The 23,502-nt window shown below is 37.8% G+C and overlaps 1 protein-coding gene across 1 annotated transcript; it reads left to right on the forward strand.

The window, feature by feature from the left end:
* The first annotated feature begins 3,574 nt into the window (after window positions 1-3,574).
* On the forward strand, window positions 3,575-23,412 carry pou2f3 (POU class 2 homeobox 3). Its single transcript, XM_005748334.1, has 13 exons — window positions 3,575-3,693; window positions 4,017-4,073; window positions 9,400-9,428; window positions 10,940-11,041; window positions 11,940-12,045; window positions 12,623-12,711; window positions 15,655-15,831; window positions 17,346-17,487; window positions 18,518-18,651; window positions 19,327-19,491; window positions 19,771-19,813; window positions 19,913-20,027; window positions 21,335-23,412. Exons 2-13 carry the CDS (start codon window positions 4,025-4,027, stop codon window positions 21,375-21,377), a joined length of 1,194 nt encoding a protein of 397 aa, XP_005748391.1. The 5' UTR covers window positions 3,575-3,693; window positions 4,017-4,024; the 3' UTR covers window positions 21,378-23,412.
* Window positions 23,413-23,502: the final 90 nt, after the last annotated feature.

Below are 23,502 nucleotides of genomic sequence, written 5' to 3' on the forward strand. Positions count from 1 at the left end.
CTTTTTTAAGATGTCAAACACATGATGAGGTTACTTCATGAAAGCGCAAATAAAGAAGAAATGCATGCACTCCTTAAGGCAAAACAGTTGTTTACTCTTAGGCCCACAAGATCAGTTAAGTTTTGGCTCAGGGGAAAAACATATGGGGAGTTTTTTTTCTTTGTCTATCTTCACCTGTACAGCACTACAGGTAAAGAAATATCCAACTGTCGTATTTTGTGGAGAAATGCAAATGGTAACCAGTACACCAATAATAACATTTGTTTATTCTGGTTTGAGAAAAGCAAGCAACAGTATATAACTATACAAAGATTGTCCTATATGAATATTAATATTACATATTACATATTAATAGATGTATAACACCATGCTACTGCTGTTTGTGTAATGCTTCAGCTGCCAATATTCCAGTAGGGGGCACTATAATCTTCATACTACACATTAAATTAGTGAAGTAATAAAATAACATATGATAATATGTTATACTACTCCCTACCCAATCCTACTCCCAAGAACAACAACTACCTCCTAAAAGTTCCACTCAACCGCTTTTGTTTAAAACTAAACTTACATTAAATTCATTTGGGATTTTCTAAGTGATTATTATTGATCAATGAATCATTCTCAATTATTTGTTTTTGCTTTTATTGGCATATATACACAGGCAAATAGTTTTAAGTGCTTAAAAGTAACTATCAAGCGAAAGCAAAAGTAAAAAGGGGGAAAAAAAGATAAACAAAGTGCAAAGCATGAAGAGCGAAGCATGAAGAGCCCAGCAACTCTTCATGTAACGGGCAGGGATAGCTCAGTAGGTAGAGTGGTGGCCCCATGATCGGAAGGTCGGGGGTTCGATTCCCCTGAACAGCTACCCTGAGGTACCCCTGAGCAAGGTACCGTCCCTACACACTGCTCCGCGGGCGCCCAATGGCTGCCCACTGCTTCACTGAGTGAATGGGTTAAATGCAGAGAGCGATTTTCCCCACGGGGACCAATAAAGTACACTTTCTTTCTTTAAACTATGGTCTCAGACCTCTTATTGTAACAACATGACAATTGACAACAACTCTAATAGAAATCCATGTGCAAAAGAGTTAAAATAGGAATGTCATCCTTTGGTGGTAGACATTAATATTGCTGCACAAATGTCTATACTTGCAGTAGATGGCATTTGACAAACTGGTATTGTGTTGTGCTCCTTGATGAAAATACACTGCATGTCCTCTAATGCTCTCAGGTCCAAGACTTATTCATGATTCCTAAAAGTAGAATGACAGGTAGAGCCTTTAATAACAAAGTTATTAAATCCGCCCATGAAATTTAGCCCAGTTTAGTTTAGTTTTTGTCAAAATTTCCCCAAGTTCTTTTTAAACTGAGGGAAACAGCATTTCTAAACATACTAGTTTTCTTTAGAATCATAAACGACTTCTATTTGCACACATTAACTGACAGAATTTCTTGAGAACTATCAAGAAATTACAAAGTGCAAAATAGTACAGATCAAACCTGGCAGACTTTGGAAGCGAAAGATTTCAGAGACTTTGGAAAGAAAACTAGTAAGAGATGTGTCTAAAGACCCCAGAACAAGTGCCAAGACACTACTGAATAACTTAGCCAAGTGAGGTAGTCTCAAAGAAGATGATCACTAGACCCTTGCACAGCTATGGACTGCGAGTTTGTAGACCAAGAAAAATTCCACTTCTGCAGATGAGACACCTTCAAGCCAGACTGAAGTATGCTAAAGACAACCTAGAGAAAGATTGTACAAACTGAACTTTGGTCAGATGAAAAAAAAAACTAGAACTCTTTGGCTACAGAGATGCTGCTTATGTTTGGAGAAAGAAGGGAGAGATGCACAACCCAAACACTGTCCCAACAGTGAAACACGGTGGGAGGAGTCCAGTGGGTGGAAGGAATCATAAAGAAAGAAAGACGTGAAGAATTGAAAGAAAATGTCAATCAGTCCACAATAAAAAAAAACTGAGTCTGGGTCATCACTTTGTCTTCCAACACAACAACAACCCATGCATACGTCAATGGAAGAAGTGCCTCCAGAAAACCAAAAAGAATGTAACTCACTAGCCTGCACAAAGCCCTGACCTGCATCCCATTAAAAATCTGTGAGGTGAACTAAAGACCAAGCACCATGCCAGATCACCAAACCCAGAGGACCTTCAGAGATTCATCAGCGAAGTGTGAGCTGGGATTGCTGAGGAGACGTGTGTGAGACTTATCCAGCAACAAGGATACATAACTGACACTTAGCATCAGGAGGCCTAATGATTTTTGACCCTGGTAGTTTTTGATTTTTGTAAACGAATTTTGTCTCTGTGCAAAGTAAAAAACATATAAGCATCTAAAATAAAACTATGAAAATTTCATTTTTATTTTATTTCATTCAGCCTAAAAATGATTTTTTCTTCTGCATCCAGTAGAAAAGAAGGTAACCCTTCACCATCTCTTAAGTTGTTGGGAGACTTCCCATGATGCACTGAGTGTTTATCCTCCACTCCTCTCTTTTCCTTCCGTGTTCCTTCCTCTTGTCTTTCAGCTATTTGTCTGTCCCTTCCTGAGCATGGTACTTGAGGTCTTGTCCTGCTGAAAAGGAGTTCTTCCTGCTCACTATTGCCATGTGCTATACCACATTACATGTAAATAGATGTACTTTCTTTTCATAACTTGGGATGTTCCTAACTTTCATGTAGTACTGTAAATATAAACTTAGGATAAATAAATGACTAAAATGTTGGATGTCTCAAATAACCATAAAAACACTCTATATTTTCCAGCTAGTGGCAAGGCGATATGCCACAGTCACCTTTGTCTCTAGCCCTGCACTTTTTAATTCACAGGAATCTTGTTTCTCACCTAGCGCCTAGGACCCCTTCAGATGTAAACACGGCTCCAAGCTGCCCAGCTCCTAATCCTCACAGCTGCTAACTACTGTGCAGGCCCTGCAGCCTAGAACTGTTCCCATTATCTCAACATATTTTAATGTTCTTTGAATTTCAGCTCCTTGACTGCTGACTCATTTTAAAAAGGGTGTCATTTATTCTCTTATTTCAGTTTTGATTTGGTGAATTATTTGTTGGAGGGCTTTCAAATCTCACTCTGGAGTAGTGATAGGGTCAGTGAAATTTATTGCATTTCAGTACTCTCCCAAATGTCTCTTGTCCATGGAGCCTTGGCATATTTTGTTTCTATCTTATAGTTTTGCAGCTGTTATAGATTACATTTGTTTTTTTCAGCATGATTCAATTTTTAGTATTTGTTGCATGATATGAAAATATTTTTTTTCTCAAGACAGCCAAGTTAATACCTTCATGAAGGAATCACACAAATATCATTTAGTTATTCAAAACATACAAGGATAACTCCACATGAGGTTTTGGTACACACATGCACTCACACACACACACACACACACACACACGCATGCTCTAAAATTTAAAGCAAGCCCATTGTTGTTTTATGCAAAGTGTCTGAAGCTGGATAGGTCGCACAGAGACATATGCAAATCAGCCAGAGTCATCAGCAGGGTGTACTGCTGAGGTGAATGCTTTCCCACTTAGGAAAATCCTGATGAGCAGCAGTAAGAATTACAAAACTTCTTATTCCAACATTCACTTGCTTCCTTTTGAATACTTAGAGAGTGGAGGAGAAGGCAACTGGAGCAGCACAGGCTTTTAACTCAAGGTGAGTCACTACTCCAACACCTCTGTTCATCAATGACATTTTAATATCTTTATTTCATTTTAAACGCACGAGTTGAGTTTTAAGAAGAGTTCCTGTGCCGCGTGGTTACGCCATATGGAGATGAGTGTTGTATAGGGCTATCGGCCTTGCTTATGAATATTACAAGTAGGGATCACACAGGAGTGTGTAAAATTTGTGCGGTGGTGTGGAGGGGAGGGCGCATTAGAATAAACTCAAGATCATTTTCCTGGGTGGCCTGAGTGCTTCATTGTCCTGGTAAAGTTACAATCCTGTAGGAAAATCAGCTATATTTATCATTACAGATATTAAGATGAGCGCAGACACGGCAGAGCACACGGAGGCTCCAGGTGAACAGACGGGTAAGGATATTTTACCTTCTTCATGGTGCGCGGATGGAGTTTGGAGTCTAGAAAGCTGTAGTTTTGGCCACTGCAGCTATCTTTGGGGAAAGATAGTGGAAAAGTTAGAGGTTTATTTAATCTAATGTTAACATGGCGCCAACAGCTTATTAAAATCTCTTTAAATGAAAATATTCTGAAAATTTAGGTACTTTTTATAAAAAGGTGAGGATCTTTAATCTGGCCTTTTAATGTGTGACTTTAAGGTCACACATTAAAAGGCCAGATTGAAAACATAGATGGGTCTATGTTTCATCGTATTCAATAATATGCGGTGCAGAAATGTTTTCTGCTTTTAAAACAAAAAAAATGTCATTCATGCCTCATGCGATGCATGTAAAACATTATAAAAGCAACATGCACCTGTCTGGAAAAGGTGTATTTGTGTGGGGAAAATGTGACAGTTGGTTTCGCTTGAGGATGCCCAGAGGCTGAGGATGCCAAGCAGCCACGAAACAAAACCAGGAACCAGCAGCAGCAGAAAATGTGGAACTTTTACTCAGACAATAGCGGTGCGAGAGAAGTGAACAGCTCAGTTTCGTGGAAGTGACAAATGTCTGTACTTTTGCCAACATATGGTCAGGTGCACAGCTGCGTTTGTTTTCCCCACAGAAGATATTTTGATGCAGCTAATCATTTCATTAGTCATGTGATGATCTATTTTAAATGGATGAGTCACCAAATTAGTGAATACACATTGGTGTATCTGCAGATATTTCTATTTGTCTGGAAGTTTCGAGTGGATTTTAGCCTCCACTCAAGCGCTCAGAAACTGAGTGTTTTAAGAGGTGCTTCTTCCCAACAAACACAAAAATGGGGACATTTTCTCTGGAAATAAATTGCTGTTGACGGTTTTGACATTGTTTTCAGTGTTGTGGGCAAACAGAAGCCCCATTGAGGTGGAGTGCAGATAGCAATCTCAGAGACAAACCTAAACAAATCAAAAGTATCTGCACGCTAACAGAGATACAACTAGATTTTCTTTTTTTTCCTATGTGAACTTCATAGTCAGGAGAATCAGGATGGGACAAAGTTGCCCTTTCTTAAAGGGCAGAATCCACCACAGACATGTTTGGACTATTGGATGGAAATGCTCTATTTACATTAGGCGCGGGAACACAAGTTTGAGTACAGCTTTCAAGAGGCATCATATACAGCACCTTCTTGCATGCTATGAATTTTCACACAGCTGGACTTCAAACAGACTTCCTACTTGAGAGATGAGATGTTAAAGACTGTTTAAAGCATGATATGGGAATGTGTGCTCTTGTATACAGCTTCGCCTGGCAATGTCTAGAAAAGTTCATCTGTATGTGAAAACTGCTCGCTTTGAGATAAACTAGAAAGCAAAAAAGGCAGAATATGAAGTGTTCTTATCTCAGGAGGATCTGCACCTGCACCTGCTCACTTACTGCAAACCTGTTGCTAAGAAATAATGTTTACCTTCACGCTGGATGCATTCCTTATGTTCAGAGGCGACTTTTATTTTCAGTGCAGGCCTGTGACAGCGGATGCTGTTGCCTGTATCAGATCCAGGTGTGATTAGACAATAGAAGATTGCGGTGAAAGGACGATAACCTCCTCTTTCATGTTTGTACTATTAAACAGGAAATAAAACATTGGTGTTTTTTCCCCCACTTTTCCAATTTAATTAAGCCCATGCTCACTTCATTTAAACTGGGTGCCTCACAGCACGTGTGATTAATAAAACATTTCCTTGTTCTTGTCAGAAGAAATCAGCTGCTTTTAAACAAAATTTCTGGAACACCAAAACTTGATATTCAGTATAAATTTGCAATATTGTCGTGTTGCATTCACTAGCTTTGTTTGTACTAACACCTGGAAACACTATGAGCTACTTGCAGGACAAAAATCCATTTACAAGTTAAGGTCTTCTCTGGAGACTTGCAGGATCAGAGAGAGGAATCAGTGGGAGGATGCAGTTTTACAACCACACTCCTCACTGACACAGTTCCAGTAAGGAGTGAACATCATTGCCATTTTCCTTTGTTTATCTTTCTTTAAAACAAAGTCTTCCAGATGTCTGAAATGCTGCTCGTTTTTAACCTTAAATGTCACCCAGTTTCACTGAAAAGCAGCAAGCAAATATAGTTTTCCTGCAAATATCTGATAAAGTATTGACTTTGACAATTTTTTCAGCATCTTTAACTTTAAAAGGACAACTACTGTACATAATCTATATCTTGCAATAACATTCTAGACTATGAAACACAGTGTGCCAGGCATTTTTTTAATGCTAATTTATTGTTAGTTAAAAAAATTCTGTACATAGCAGCAACATTTAACACTTGTGTTTTAGCCAGTTTCATTTAAACTGCAGTTGTTCTATGCAGAGAAACAGGCTCATGGGAAACACAGGACTCAGACTTGTTGAAGGACTATTTGGTAACTAGATAAGATTAATAAAGAGAGGAGCCACGAAAACCATAAGAAGAGAGTTGAAGAAATTCTAAGGAAAATGAAAACAGAAAAGCAAAAACGCTACAAGAGCCAGCTTTGGAGTTTACATGGAGCTTGGGTGAGGAGCAAAGGGGCAGGGCAAGGTGAAAAACACTGAAGCTTGACGAATATTTGACCAGGTGTGCCAGGAGGGGGAATTGTGTTTACAAAAATGTATATAAGTCACAGGAATATAAATAATATGATCTTATGCTCTTTGGTGTATAATTGTAAAGGGTTTTTTCATGGGCATGGAGTGTGATTATTTGTTTTTAAATTAATTTAGTTTCAATTTAAAAACATTTTTTAAATTAAGTTTTTTAATTAAGTAAAGGTGTATTGCATTGGGCCCATGTGAAGCCACACTTGTCAAAGCAGTTCTAAAAATAAAAAAAAAGGTATATTTGGACTGCAAAAGAAAAAAAGAAAAAATAAGGCACATGTGCATCATTAAAAGGCCTTAAAGCACAAGCCACAGAAGTAATGGATGATCACAGGATCCTTTCCACTGTGAAGAAAAACTGTCAGAACTTCCATCCAGTGACACAACGAATCTAAAATGCCAGAGCATCTCTGAAACAGCACTATTGGACAGATGAAAGTACAATCAACATATATCCAAAACATTCAAAATGTGCTTTGCTAAAAAGGTAAAATAATCGTGTGGGTGTATCCAAACATATATGGACCTAACTATATCTCATTAACTCTCAAATAAGTTAACATGGAGCAGGAAAAGGAGCAGGAAAAGGTTTATTTAATTGCTGTCCTTTCCAACTGTTTGGTAACTAACAATCATAACTTGTCTTTCCTGTTTATGCCCAATGCTATCATAACTCCTTCCCTGCAATTTGCTGACCAGAGCTCCATATTTAGGCTTTTTTGATGCCATGATTTTACAGGGCTTCATTATGGAGACAGTGAAGCTGGAGCAAATTAGTTTGCTGATAGGAAAACAGGGAAAATCAGAGTGACTGATTATTGTTAGAACACGTTGTCCATGCTTCACATGTGAACTTGTGACTATAAGCAGATTTTTAGGTCATTTGGAGAGTTAGGCAACAGCTGATGATACTTGATCAAATATGTATGCTTTTCTTATCTGAAAGACCAAAAATCAACAATGAACACATTCATTAACTGTCAGATATTTAAAATACAACAATAGTTTGTTTCTGTCAACATATTGCCACAAATACTCACCAAAGCATCATGATTTGTGCTATTTGTGCATAAAAATAGTCCCCAAAAGGTGCACTGTGTACTTGTGTTTGAGTAACAGCGCCTGTTTTAGAATATGAAACTGTGAACATGTCACTTATTTTTAAAGCCTTCTCTTCATTTGGGCCAGAGCCAGGGTAGAGAAGTATTTTCAGATGAGCTAACACATCACTGCTTCTGGACCAGCAGATTATTCATAGTGTTAAGAATGTAAGGAGGGGGAGGTGGGAAACCTCTCTCTATATATAATATATCAAATATTCAAATGAGTAGAGTTTATTTTGTCCCATGCGCTCCCTGTGAAGTTTGTAATATCTTAGCTGGATTCTGTTCATTGTTTAAGGACTAACAGATGTAACAGATGAAACTTTTTTTTTCTTTTAGTGTGCGTGACTTTTTGTGTCAATGCACGGTTTGCAAACATCGAGTATCTATGTGTGTGCGTAGACACAGGCTTCCTGCGCTCACAGCTGATTTGCATGTCTTGGTCATTTCCATACTGGAACCTAGGCTGTGAAGCTGGCTGTGCCATGGGGGAGGAGGTCTGGTTGGGAGTGGGTGACATAGTGATGGTGGTGAGGAGTTATGGGTGTATTTGCATTGTGTCTCCAGCAGCTCACTGCCTCTCTTTTCCCCAGTGCGCGCACACACGCAGTGCAGAGGGATAAATTTGACATTCAAATGATGTGAATTTATCCAGCACACCTCTGTGCTCTCCTCCCCCGTGAGATCGCTCTCTGTCCATTTAACATACGTTTAAAAGTGAGTTTTCTTGAAAAGACTTCAGACTTCTGAGCATCTGTGTGAAGAGGGGGCATCTAGATACTTAAACACCATTTAAACCATTTAAATATGGGATAAAATAATGAATATTAAGCAAAAGATTAAAAATAAAAAATCTAAATTAGTTTTCTTTCAATATCATTTAACAAGGTGCCAATTTTATTATCATTAAGTTGGTTGTTTAGTTTAGAAAACTTTAGAAATACAATAAAAACAGTTAAATGCGTACATACATGCTACCAAACTGATTCTTTCAAGTTGTATTGTCTGACTTATGATGTCTTCACACTTGCTCTGAAGCCCTAAAGTTTCTTGTGAGAACATAAATGTGTGAGGTAGCGGCGTGTACTTTAAACAGCGTGAGAACAGAGCAAGCAGTTGTCCTGTGAGTGTGCAGCAGGTGAGTGAGCGCCACGGTTCCTTCCTGCTGCTCTACCCAGGAACAGGTCTGAAGTGGATGTCACGTCGTGCTGTGTGTCACACGTGAGGAAGGGCAACTGCAGACAATGTCCTGACATTTTTCTTCAACATCTTAAAGTCAAGAAAGTCAAACCTCAAAAGTGATATTTTCTTCAGCAGCAAATTCTCACTTTATAAAAACCTGAAATATCTGATGTTGTTGCATCATAAAAAGCTAACCCTACAGCCTCATACCGATACATTTAACCTAACTCCAAATCTGCTTTTGCTGCATGCAGTACGACTGCCACAGAAACTCCTTTATTTAACAGCATTATTTCACTTTAATTTAAAACAAAAGTTTGTCACAAATCAAAGTTTGATTAAGTCTGAATTATTCATTTTTTTCTGTTTTGACTTTCAGAGCGAAACGGAATCGACTTCAGTCGTCAGGTGAGTAGGAGCGCTCACGATATCACTCCCTGTGCTGAAATTTCCACGAACAAGCTCTCTGTTATCAGCAGCATGACTTGTATTGCTTTAAATACAGTAACGGCTTTAAACTACGATGTGTGTGTGAAGCTCACTGGTGCCTTTTAAGGACAAACATGGATCAGATTCACATTATTGACATGCACACATTTACTCAAACAACACATACATATGCTAAACAAATAACTGAAGAGCGCCTGTAACGTCTGACTGAGAGTAGCAGGGAGTGGATAACAAGCATCAAGAGGAAGCAAAGATTAAACTCAATCTCCAGGATCATGATATTGTTATTATTATTACTATACTGCTTTGGATGATTAAGTATTTTCTAATATTTTCATATTAACAGCTGCTCTCTGCAGCACCACAGTCCAGCTTGACATTGTAGGTTTTTAGCATTTTGGGACATATCTTCAGTGGTGAAAAAAATAACATTTGCTGTGCTGTTATTGACTTTGTTCCCAAACTCTGTGGTTTGGGAAAAGCAACGCAACACTACTTACAGACCCAAGATACAGAGCCAAAAGTCAATAATTTCCCACATTACTGATTCCCAGACTGTTGTCGTCACTTTTTGGAACAAAAGCTGACTGACCCGAGCTTTAGGAGTAGACAGAAGAAATAAAAAATGATTGTTGATTGTTAGTTATTTGAAAATTTCCCTTTTGCTTATTCTTTTAGCAAATGTCACTCAAATGAGTAAATGGCAGACATAGATATAGACAGTTTTGGTCTTAAACAAGTTTGCTGATGATAGGAAAACTGTATAACTTTCTGTAACCTTTGACACTCTAAATAACAAGGCTCATTTGCAAAATAAATATCCTACAGGCATGGGAACGGTGCTGAACTGACTAACTTTTTGACAGTTAACATCCTCAGGAAAATCTGCCTGCTCGCCAATGTGAATATTACTGTAATCTCTTTTGAAACAGTCTGCGGCTGTTTGGATACTTCTCCAAACGTTCTCTCTGGTAGAGGAAAACAGGTCTTTCAGTTCTCGAGCTTTCAGGAAGTGCCATCGCTCTCAGGGGTTAGTTAGTGGGGGGTGTGGGGGAGGGGATATTTGCATACTGACTTACCCAAAAGCAGGCAGAGAGAGTCTATCGTTCTTTGTATCGTGTTTAGTTACCAAACTGGTCATGGCAAAGCTTCACAGGTTTTCTGTTTATGTGGTCTGTCTCTACACCAGTGGTTGCTAAACTTTTTCTAGCAAGGCTTCTTTTTGATTGAAATGATTCACAAACCCAACTTACGTGTTTTTGTTGGCCAGAAACAATTAAATAAAGAATTTAAATTCCGTTAAAATGAGATTAGATGTCAGATTCACTCATGTTCACTCCCATGGTTCCACATGCCTGGTGGCTCTGTGCCACAGGGGTCTCACACAGCTGTATGAGGAACGGTTTTTAATATCTTCATCAGAAGTTAATAGTTTATTGTGTTGTTTGGCTTTGTTTTCCACGTCTTAGATAAAAACAGAGGACATTCATGACTCACCTCATTCAGGCTCCACCGTAAAGACATGCCACCTGACACAGAGCTCTCCAGTGCACGGAGGTCAGCTGACTGGGGTAAGATATAGACTCAGATTTAAAAATGGGAGTGTATTTTATTTTCTTATAGGGAGTACTATAGAGTAACTCTCAGGGAATCAGTGGCATACTCTTATATTAATTTGATTGTTATTGCAGATGCATTCATTTGGAAACAGTTCTGTATTGAGAGTGCAGGAACTTTACTTACCTAGAAAACAACATGTTAACTAACGTTATTTTCTGCTTTTACCTTTATTTCATATATTGGATATTTATAAACGAATGAAACCAAAGTGCTATTACAGATTAAACAACCCAACACTGATTGATTAGTACCATCTCAACCAGCTACAGAGGAGAATTGTACTTACATAGTTATGTATCCATTATGGTAACGCAATCTCTGTTTCTAAATGATGTGTAGAGTTTTACTATAAATACAAAAATCTTCAGCTTTAACAGAAACCTTAGAGCGGAGGAAAACTTTAAGAAATGCTAAAAACATTGTGCTCTTAGGTGATTAACTGACAAAAAAAATATGTTTTTACTTTAATACTGCAAATTCCTACTTTTGCATGTATATTTTTAATGATTTTGTATAAATTTTAAATATTTTTTTAATTTGTGAACTTTTTGACCAATATTTTGCATTTTAGAAATCCGTAGTCATTATCAAAGTACTTCAGCACATTTTCTTGCTTTTCTTGCATTTTCTTGCATTATTCTTTAAATTGTGTTTTTGATTTTTGTAAGGTAAGTGATAAAATAAGAACTCAAATGCAGTTTTTTTACTACTTCATCTCGTGTTTTATTTTAACACAATCATCAGGAAAAACAACAACAAAAATCTAAATATAAAGTACAAGTAAATTAAAGTTAATTGACTTATTAATTTACTTCTCACTCATTTTTCTTGTGGTGCTTTCTGCTCCAGGAGCTCACATCTCTCCACCCCATGCAGCAGCTGGTTCTGATGCCTCCTTCTCACCTGCCATCTCCCTCCCCCTTCCTGCTCTCCCAGAGTCCCTCCAGTCACCAAGGTGAGGTATCATAAAACATCCAGTCAGATCACAGCTCTAGGAATAGTTAAGACAAATGCTTTCCTTTCAGGGGTTAAAGGCACCATTACATATTAGAACAGACATTTAATAGACAGCAACTTTGCACACCACATCTACACATCAGCTGGTTAGCTCACCACAAAACAACCTCTTAACGCGTTATAGCTTGTTTTATAGCTTGCTATCAAGCTAGTATAAAAACAGAAGCATTAAACCAAGCCTGCAGGAGAATTTCTTTCGTACCCAGGCAAAGTAAGTTAAACAAATGTCTTAAAGGAATAGTCAAACATTTTAAAAAAGGCTTGTTTTTTCTTTAAAATTGTTCAACAGCAAAATACTCTTACAGCTTAAAAGATCGAAAACAGCAAAAGCATCAAGTTTGCTAGCAAACATCATGTGCATTTTAGCTGACTTGTCAGCTTATCCAAAATCTAACAGATGGCTGAAACCAAGAACAGTTTACCTACTTGGCCTTATGTGGACACCTTAGGCTATGTCAAATATTTAAATATAAACACACAGTAATATTATTATTCTGTGCTGTTTTTCTTTGCAGCCCTTCTGCAGCAGAACCTGCTATCTCTTCCCAGCCAGAGCCAAACTGGTCTTCTTCAGCATCAGCCTGGTCTGGCTCTGACTCCACAAGTAAGTCCAGAACACTTCCAAGTGTACTGCACCAGAGGCAGACAATAAGACTACAGGTGTAAAACTGCTTTATTTCTGTGGAAGCACATTTGACAAACAAATGAATTGTGGTTAAGCTTTGGCTAATTTTAGATAACGGACAACTTTGTTGAGGTTTGGGAGACATCGAAGTCATAATACATTTAAAAAAAAATAGTTTACATCATCAAATCTGAAAAATGTTTCCACCTGACCTCCTCGGATTTAGCTGATTTTTATTGTTTAGTAACGTCGATCTGTTGATTGAAGGCATGCAAAATTTTACAATGCCTTCAAAGTTAGGTCCGAAAAATAGAATTTTCCAACAAAGTTCCAAGTCAGAATTTTCATCTGCAACTTGGAGTCCCAACTTGGAAAGTTGTAGCAGCCTCACTAATCTCACATTAATGGTCCAAGATGGTGGCGGTGAATGTAAACATAATAAAACTGCAAAACTTGTAATCTGTCCTTCCTTTGTTGTATATTTGTAACTTGCAAAATAAACCATATAAAGAGTGCTGACCAGGATCTGCTCATGAACATGGGGCAGCATTGTGTTTAAGCACCAATAAAAAACTACTAGTGCTACATAAATTGCTACAGCTTACTTAGCTGAGTTTAAATATGTCAAATTAATTTATATAGCCATTTTCACAGATGAAATTCGTAAAGTGCGTCACAGTAAAACACAAGAAATAAAAGTATAACATAACTTTACTACTGGAACAACTCAGGAATTACGTCACTCCCACCTCCAACATCCGGTTTCCGAGGTATCTGGAATGTGGAAAAAATAATAAATTAAAAAATTAAAACAATGGTATTCTCCTTTAACACACGCTACCCACTCTCAAGCTATGTCTTCAAAGCTTCAAAGGAAAAAAAACATCTACTTATAACTCTTTTTTTTTTTTACTTGAGATATTTATTGAAAAGTAATCATTTCAATCTATGAAAATCTTCCACTTCCTCCTGCGTGCGCCAGCGCATCACAAACTTCTCCAGCATCTAAACATGTTTGATCCAAGCTGTCATAAAGCAAATGTGAACACCGGTGATGTTTCTCTATTTCACAACCTTAAGTTAGATTTGCATATGTTAAATTAAGGCTATATTAGACATTTACATTGATGCAGAAGGAATCACAGCTGGAAAATGAGCCTTTTATCAATATGTAGGTAAAAAGGAGACCTTTCATGTGATATGATCAATTGTTTTGACCAGCCACCTATCAAACAACATGATGACATTTTAAGGATTCATGCCATTGTTAAGGTTCAAAATATTGGGGATGGAGACAAGAGAAAAACCACAATAACAACACTGGTCCGGTCGGGTTGAGTCAAACGATGATTTAATGATCACACACGTGGGAGATGGACACTGATGCAGACAGCCTCAAATCAAAGTGGTGGAGCATTGCTCAAACTCTTATAGCCTCTGGTTCTCCCATCTTATCATAAAAGCCTAAACATTCACATTCTTTCTCTCACACGGCGCCTAAGCTACGACCTTGGTCCCTGTTTATCTGCTCGTGCTGAGATGGGGCAGAAAACTCCAGCATGTTCTATTCTCTTCTAATCAGACAAATAAGGCGATGACTTTCTGCGAACAGTATTCCTTATAACTCAACAGTATAATGCATCATAAACAATATCATTCATTCACAATAAATCAGCAGTCTAATGCAATGCAAATCAGTTTAAATACTGCAATAATTATCACCTTCTTCTAATTCAGGAGAATAATGCCAACTTAAACTACATAATAATTCACAATCTTTATTTCGGGGTCTAACATGGCATAAAATAATATCATAATTTTACACCATGAAGCTCCCGGCGCACAGTTTTTGTGCTGATGTTAATGCCAGAGGATGTTCGGAGCTCTGCAGTTACTAAATCAGCAGAGCGTTGGTGACCGAGTGACCCTGCTCTGTAACTTTACGTGGTCGCCACTTGACGGCTGACTTCTGAACGTTTCCACTTTGTAATAGTGCCACTTACAGTTTATCGCAGAATATCTAAGTGGGAGGAAATTTCACAAACTGACTTGTTCCACTGGTGGCATCCTCTTACAGCACCATGATCGAATTCAGTATGCTCTTTAGAACAATACATTATTTCACTATTGAGCTTATTTTGTGTTGTCTTTACCTAACCTTGTATAATCTTCAGGGATAGTGTTGCTTTTAAATTGGGAGAAAAATGAGTCAGTGAATTCACAGCAAGCCAAGTCAAATGTTCTGCATTTTGCACACTCTGTCTAAGGAATCATCCTTAATTTGACCAGTATTTCCAGTAGAGAGGAGACTCTAAATAGTCAGAAATTTGTATACGGGCTTCACATCTTAACCTAAAACAGAGCAAACTAATAATGCACTAAGATACACTGCCAAACGGAGGTTCAGAAAGCAAAAGAAGACAGTTGTTTAATTAAGTTTAGATATATAATAAAGGGGAACAGTTACTACAAAGGATAATCCTCCTTTCTGACTCTTAGAATGATCATAATTTACAAAATGAACGTGTTTTATTTATCGTGGCCTGGAAGTAGTTACCAATCACAGAAAGTCATCAGGAAAGTGTTTAATGAGGGTTGCAAAGGACTGTTTTTTCACAGACTTCTCAACAGTCCAAAGTCCATTAAACTCATAGCAACTCCAGAGAAGTCGCCCCCTGCTGGCCATTAAACAGAATGTGAGTTGAAGGCACCTCAGCTGGCTTCACTGTTCAGCCCAGAAAGCGACATCTATGATCCTGCCAGGAAACTAGACAGTAAAAGCCGAAGTTGAAGCTTTTGTCCTGCATATGCATAACAGTCGTTTTTTGTCTCAGTACAGTAAAAACTTGTGTTGTTTGTTTTTTTTTACCTTACATCACCTGGAAACTGAAGATTTCCCTCTGTGATGTTTCTCTGATCCAGGCTATGGGTCGCTCGGGTCTGGCTGGACCTTCCATGGAGAACCACATGGACATGTCCCACCTGCAGATGCCCAAACACATGTCGGTGCCTCCACAGGAGGAACCTAACGAGCTGGAGGATCTGGAGCAGTTTGCTAAAGCATTCAAACAAAGACGGATCAAACTGGGTTTCACTCAGGTAAATCAGGCCCTATAAAAAGACCTGAAAGACTGTATTCACTCAGTGCATTGACTGTTTTCTCTTTTTATGCTGCAAAAAATATAGAGAAAGTTACACAAGACTCTGGGTGTTGCAACATGCTCATGAAAACCAGATGGTAGTTGTGTGGTTTTGGCCTGTGGTGACCACGCTTAATTTATTCAGTTATGCATCAGAGTCCTGATTTTTTTTAAGACCATGTTTACATAATCTTATAATTAGAAATTAGGAGGCTGGAGCCTATCCTAGCCCATAATCCACCAAGCATTCCATGATTTAGGTTTATACTGTATCTAGCTTCACCTTTATCTTTAAGTAATTAGCCTATATCTTACAGATTTGTTACTGCTTTTGCTTGGATACTTAATATAATAATAATAATAATAATAATAATAATAATAATAATAATAATAATAATAAAAACATATATGGTCACAGTTAAGCAGGTTAAAAAAGAGGGCAAAGAAGGCCACATGTCCACCCTCATGATTTCATAACCACAAGTCATTTGGGAGGGATTCAAGTTCATGTAGATAAACGATAATCAGTTCCAGAAGAGTAAAACAAGACTCTGGCACCACTAAGTGTTTATTCAATATTGCTGGTTTGCTTCAAGGGAATTTCCATAAACCTTGCATGAGAAAATAGAGGGGCGGATGGATCGTTTCTGACAGAGTATTTACAAATTCGCCAGTACACCAGGTCTTGCATAACCCCCTGCAAGTCCTATGCAGTTTTATTTATTTATTTTTTATTTAAAAGCTACAACGAATAATTCAGCCAATGCCTCTTTATAGCCTAGTGTTACCTGTTAAATCTCATTAATTGATTTTATAGCCTTATAAAAACAGTTTAAAGAACTTTAAAGAAAAAAGCTACAAATCCAAATGTAATGACCATTTTTCACAGTTTCTAAACCTAACCAAGTAGTTTTTAGTACAAAAATTTAATGACGAAGTTCATAGTGCATAAGTCCAACCAAGAAGTTGTATCCGAATAGTGATGAAACTTATTTAGCAAAGGACAGCGCAAGTGAGAAAGAGATAGAAAAAAATAAGTTAAACAGAGTGCAAAACTCAAAGTCATTAGGGAGGGATTTTAATTTGTTGCAATGAGCCATGATCAGTTGTGTAGGAGAAAAACTAGTACTTGGCAGTCCTGAGTCTTTTTTTGGTTTGTTTTTTGAGAATTTCAAACAGTGCAGAAACCTTCCATGGAAGAATAGTTTGGCAAAGGGATCGTTTCTGCATTGCAGGCCTTGGTTGATCCCTAAATGTAAACAGTTGTAATTAGTAGTAACTAAAGCTATTTAGCAAGTTCCCATGAAAGTCAAAAAAGATGGAAGTTGGGGAAAAAATAAGCAAAACCAATTGTAGGTTGAAATCAAACACAAACGGTGGTCTCATGGCTTAAAAACCACGATTTGCTGATTGAATTGCTTTTGCATGAGAGATCCATCAATGTTTTGTGTTCTGTTGTGTTTGTACTCACAGGGAGATGTTGGCCTTGCAATGGGAAAACTCTACGGGAATGACTTCAGCCAGACCACGATCTCTCGATTTGAGGCCCTGAACCTGAGCTTCAAAAACATGTGCAAACTCAAACCTCTGCTGGAGAAATGGCTGAGCGATGCCGGTACGCAGCAACTCTTATTATGTTTCCTATACTACCATTAAAATTGTAACAAACTATTCTTCCTCATCACAACAAGTTTTTTCACCTATTTTCACGAGCATTCGTTCATATAGTACAGCCACTGCTGATCACAGAAAATCAGGATCTAAAAATCTGCACAGTAAAAAAATGTTTAACTGTTAATTATAACTGTTAATCCACCCGTACGTGCAAGCTTTTTAATCAAGATGATATTTGCAATACTAAAATATAATTATTGCTTTGATTCATGAATCTACTGTTTTAAAAAACAGAAAAATAGTAAATCACAATTCTATTTTTATTTTTATTAAGATGCTAAACTACACTTATTTACCTTCTTCCTTCGTGAATAGAATCATTAGTTTTAGTGGTTGAATGTTATGCTTGATTAATTCGTGACTTCTTAGTGACATCCTCAAATTTGGGTGTGAGTAACATGTAACGTGAGTTTTTTGCCTGTATAAATATCAATATAATTTTTAGTTTTTAACACATTTTAGTTAGATTTCTAAAATGTGTGTTTTCTAAATCTAAATAAATTGAGCAGTATATTTTTGAGCAATAAATAAATTGTAAAAAAAATGCAGGATGCTGCATGGAGCAAATGTGGCAAATTAAACTCATGTAAGCAAATTAATGTTGTTGTTTTTTTTTAATTATCAGAAGATTCAATAAATATTCACTTTTCTGGCTATCATTTCGCAGTCCAGGCTTTACAGGGTGAAGCACTATTTTATTTTTGCTATTTATACCTGAATTGGCCCTAATAAAATATGAAACGCCTGATCAGTCATTACATGAGCTAACATGCAGACATAAGAAGTCTGGATTTAACACTAAGGAATGCAGATATGGCTGATGTTGTTAATCACACCCGTGGATTTACAAAAATGTCTGCTACAACTAAACCCATCAGATATCATCTTCTCAGAAATGTTGAATATGTAAAATACTAATACTGGGACACAAAATATGTTATAAAATCTAAGAATCTCATTTTTTACATCAGAGAACTCACCTTCTGACTCGATGAGCAATTCCAGCTCTCTGCCGGCCCTGATGGAGGGCTACGGGCGCAAACGGAAAAAGAGGACGAGCATTGAAACCAACATCAAAATGACTCTGGAGAAACGTTTCCTGGATGTAAGACTCATTCATTACTTGTCTTGTTTTCATGGTGAGCATGGTGAAATCCTTTATAACTGAATAAGCGTTACACGTTAATGAAGAAAACCTGGAAAAATCTGTCCTGTAGAAGGAGATATCTAAAACTTGGGTTAGTAAAACACAGTATGATGCAAACAAACAACATTGTTATAAGCTCTCCTCTGTTAGAGGACTTGTATTGTGGGAGGGAAGGTAAGAAAAGAGGTACATCGGGAATGTTAAGATGGTGGATGACTGTAGACATGAGCTGGCTGAATCCATGAACACAAAGAAATTAATAGGATAGTCCTGACAGTTGGCCTTCAGCCTCCACTCTTTGTTCCCTCTGCTGCCGTGCAGGCGTTCTAGTTTATGCAAATGTCCAACTACCATCGGCTGCAGTTTTGAGATGGGCCGCTCAGTCAAGAACATCCCCCGTGTGGACCTAACTGTCATCTGCTTTTATATTTGATTTTTATTTACAATTTAATTTTAATTTGATTGAGTTTTAGAATCTTTTTAGTGACGACCAAGTAATTTTCTTTTATCATTGCTTAATACGGTGCTCATTCAATAACCTTGGACACTCATTGTTTGTCAGGCAGATATCAACGTTATGCACCTCCTGTGCAAAATTACAAGGTCAAAATCATGCATATTTTTGAATTTCAGAACCCTAAGCCCAACTCTGAGGAGATAACCCTGATCTCAGAGCAGCTGTCCATGGAGAAGGAGGTGGTTCGAGTTTGGTTCTGTAACCGTCGCCAGAAGGAGAAGAGGATCTACTGCCCGACATCAACTCTACCTGTCAAGTCTCACACCTACAACTCCAGGATGGTTAGCCACCTGATATATGCCTTCTTTGACTTAGGTGGCAGAGCACTCTTATGTCTGCAGAGAGGAAATGTTTAATTATCTTCAATTATAAAAGTCCAAGTATAGTGTGTAAGTTGTTAGCCACGCAAAGTAAACAGGTCTTAAGTTGGTCTTTTCTTTGAGCCAAGCACTTTAAACTCCTCCCAAGAGGATTGGTAGATATATTAGAGGGTTACCTATAACCTGCTCTTTGTAATGCCAGTATGTTTAACCATCCTAACATCCATTTTATTGTTTCAGGCCTCTGCATCCAGGTCCTACAGCCCTCTGGCTTCAGGTGGAGGCAAGTCCCATCCAGCTTGTGCCTTTCACTGTCATGTGTATACAGTAATCATCTGTATATGCGTACATGTTAAATAATATTTTAACCTTGTTTTTACAGTTTCTTCAAGTTCATCCCCAAATAGTATGAGCCGTGAGGCATCTCCCAACGGTCTGTCTGCAGCCTCCACCTCTCTAACCTCTCCAGTCAGTGCAGCTTCCTACAGCACGTCAGGGTAAGAAAGAGTCACACAGACATCCCGTTTTTCTGTAAAAGATATTTTTTCCTTCACTCCAGCATCAATATTAGTTTTAGGATGCCAGTTCAGGACGTTGTTACCATGGAGAGAGTGTTTCACAAGCCGTTATCAATAACTGGCTGCTTCACATCTACTCCAAAAACAATGGAAACTGTTTGTTTAACTTTTCCTCAGAAACTGAAAAAATAATTAATTTGCTTAGATATCCAATCCGTCAGCACTTAAATAACGTCTGTCATTTGAAATTTAAATGAGCAGTTTGTAATTTTATTGGCACAAGTTAAATGAGGAGAGTGATGCCACTTCCAATAAAAATAAAAATAAAGCCAAAAGCAGTTAGCTCAGACAAAAAGGGTATTTGAGATGGATTATGTGCAGGAGTTTAACAGATATGAAAAAGTGGCATTGTTGTTTTTGTTTAAGACTTTTCAGCACTCTTTTGCAACACACACAGACGTATTGTCAAAACTCTGATTATTACGCAAGCCTAGGAAGTATTTCCTCATAAATCGGCTGTGTGCCAGGCAGGATATGGACACACCATGAAAGATTCGGGGATGGAACATAAACTGAAGAACTGCTTTAATGCTGAAGTCTTACAAAAATAAAAAGAAACAATGGCAGAGCAGACAGCCGAGAGAGAGGACGCAACAAAGGGAAATAGGAACACTGAAGTTAAAAACACACACGAGGTGACAAGGGGAGTGGATACACACATGACAGCTGAACCTAATTGAGAAAACAAGACAAGGGAAGTAAAATCTAAAACAAGACACTGAGATTCAAGGAATAAAACACAAGCCAAACTGAAGTCATGATGAAAAGCAAAACCTCAGAATATAAATGTAAAGGAACAAACCAGGAAACACTGTAATAAGTGAAATACAAAACTCAAAACAAATAACTCACAAGGAAGAGTCGGGGACCATGACAGTTTCCTTGTTTGTGTATTAATTTATTCAGTTTATTCTTCAGATGATTTGCTTGTGGAGCTTGATTTTCTGTATCTATATATCTATGTGGAAAAACACTGCGCTTGTAGGTTTTCCCCTTGACTGATGAACTATTAAGATGAGTTCAGGTTTAAAAATAGGTCCAAAAATGAAGGACAACATATGTATATTTAGAATAGCATGGCTTTCTTTCATTAGTTCTGCTCTTTTTTACATATACAGATTTAAATGCCAATATTAAAAATAAAACTGTGGACCTTTTTTTTTTAAATTTATCAGAATTGTTTCCTGTACTTTTTAAAGCTTGCGATCTTCCCTCTGGTCTTTCAGGTCATGGTACCGCACATGGAACCATCCCACATATCACCACTGAAAAACTGTATGACATGAAGTTTTTGAAGGTAGTTTTCTTCTAGAAGGATGCATGGAGTCGCTCATTGTCCCGTAACACACATGGTTACAGCTATAGGTGAAAGCTCACATGGACACATGAGACAAAGAAGCAGGAGCAGCACAAGCAGAGGACTGCGTGCCACCACTCTTCTGTCAACACTCACTTCATTGCTCATGCAAGTCCCAACAGCCTTCAGCTGTTTGATTTGTGTTCAAGTGACTCTTTATTCAGTTGCAAATATGAAGAACACACACACACAAATCACACACACACAAATATCCTAAACAATGGAGGGAAACGTCCTGTCTGAGCCTGTAACTGCCACCACTTAAAATAATTTATATTGCGTATCAACCTGTTTATAATGCCATCTTTCTCCTCTCATCTGTTGTTTTTTTAATGTTTATATTGTATTTAGTGTTGATTTCAGGGTGTTTTTAGGGATTTTACAGGTTTCATGTATGTTTGTTAGTGCTGCAACTTACTACTTTTATTCAACACTGTACTCTCGCTGTACCTGAATAAGATCTGGACATGTCACATGAAACGACTTTATTTCAGTTAAAAAACACGTATTAAAACAAACAGAAATGCCATGCCCTGTGTCAAGCTCATTACAGATGAAAACTTTGAACCATAATTTGAATTTCATTGTGCCATCTGGCTCTTATCAAAGCTCTGAATGGGCTATTTGCACGGTTCGTTAACAAATCACATATGTGTTAGACACTTTTATGGATATTGAGTTTTATGGCAGATGTGGAGGTTTCTTCAAACCGTTTAGATCCTTTGCGGGCAACTCAGTGAATCCTAGCAGTTACATTACCTACATCCTGAAATAATAACTGATGGGGATTTTTTGTGCCATTTAACACTCAAGTTTTCCAGAGAAATAAACAAATCTCCTTTGTACCATAATTCATACGTAAAAGGCTCTTTTATATTTCAAACAGATTAGTTAGAATAACGAGTGTCTGGATCACACTGCTCTCCATTGTGTCCTATAGCTCTTCTCGAGAATGCCTGCTTCTTTTGCATAACTTTGCAGCTTTGACTGTTCTGCCGGTCATTGCAGAGCACAGTGCGGGAGTTTCTCAGCTGCTAAACTCTGTTGGTTTAGGGCTATATTAAAAAGATACTCAGCTAATGGCTGAGAAACACCATCATTGTGTTTTGCCTCCACACTGTGTTTTGTATTCATTGTGGAGGCAACAGCGGGGACTACGTGCCCAATCAGATCTGCTTAGAGCTGGCTGATCTCTGCATTAAGCACATACCCAGTTTTAAATGTCGTCTATGCATAACACATTACTTTAACAGCTGCAGTCTGAATGTTTGAACTTGGTTACGACCTGTAAGTGTTTCATACTGACACTTTCTTGTCACTTTCTGTGTTTAGCTAAGCTGTCATTTCCTGTTATCGTCAAGTTAAAGAAAATAACTCTAACAAATCACATCAAAGTAGCAAAACTGCCTGCAATGCGCCCTCTGACATGAATCGCATCACAGGAAGTACACACAACGCTTATTGCTGGTTTTTGGGGTCTTTGTGGGATTTGTTGACAGTTTGTTGACAGTTGTAAAATATAAAATATCACCAGACCTTTTTTTTTTTGTTTTGTTTTTAGTTTGGAAGTGGAGCACTTAAGCAAGTGTTGACAGAGTTTCTCTTTATTTTGTAGCTCGTAGCTTGCTCTGTCCTCAGTTCACTTGTGTTTGCCTCTCTGCAGTTTCTGTTTTGAGTGTCCATTGTATATTTTTTGTCCGGGGTTAAAGTTTTGCAGTGGGACCAAACTCCAACTTCAGCCATAAAATGAAAACAGCCACTATATTTACTGTATGTTATGTAACGTTACAGCAGAGTCATGTTTTTACTGATGTAACTGAAGCTACCACTGTAAAGGTGAAAATGGAAACAGTGACGTGTGATCCTCTGAGTCTCAGAGAATCGTTTGTATTTACCTCATACTGAATGTTTATTAACATTTATTTACTTTCTTTCAATAAAAAGAGGTTGAACTTCTGTGTTGTTGGGGTATTTTTGTCATGACTGACAGTGTTTCATACCCAGCATTGGCAGTGTGTTCAGGATCGTTGTCATGCT

The sequence above is a fragment of the Pundamilia nyererei genome, unplaced genomic scaffold (genome assembly GCF_000239375.1).
Source record: "Pundamilia nyererei isolate P.nyererei 1_Seehausen unplaced genomic scaffold, PunNye1.0 scaffold00219, whole genome shotgun sequence".
Classification (NCBI taxonomy): Eukaryota; Metazoa; Chordata; class Actinopteri; order Cichliformes; family Cichlidae; genus Pundamilia; species Pundamilia nyererei.

Coding starts and splice junctions, on each gene's coding strand:
- pou2f3 (XM_005748334.1), top strand. CDS start 4,025: ATGAGCGCAGACACGGCAGAGCACACGGAGGCTCCAGGTGAACAGACG. Junction 17,488..18,517: donor GAAATGGCTGAGCGATGCCG/GTACGCAGCAAC, acceptor TTTTTACATCAG/AGAACTCACCTTCTGACTCG. Junction 20,028..21,334: donor GCTTCCTACAGCACGTCAGG/GTAAGAAAGAGT, acceptor CTGGTCTTTCAG/GTCATGGTACCGCACATGGA.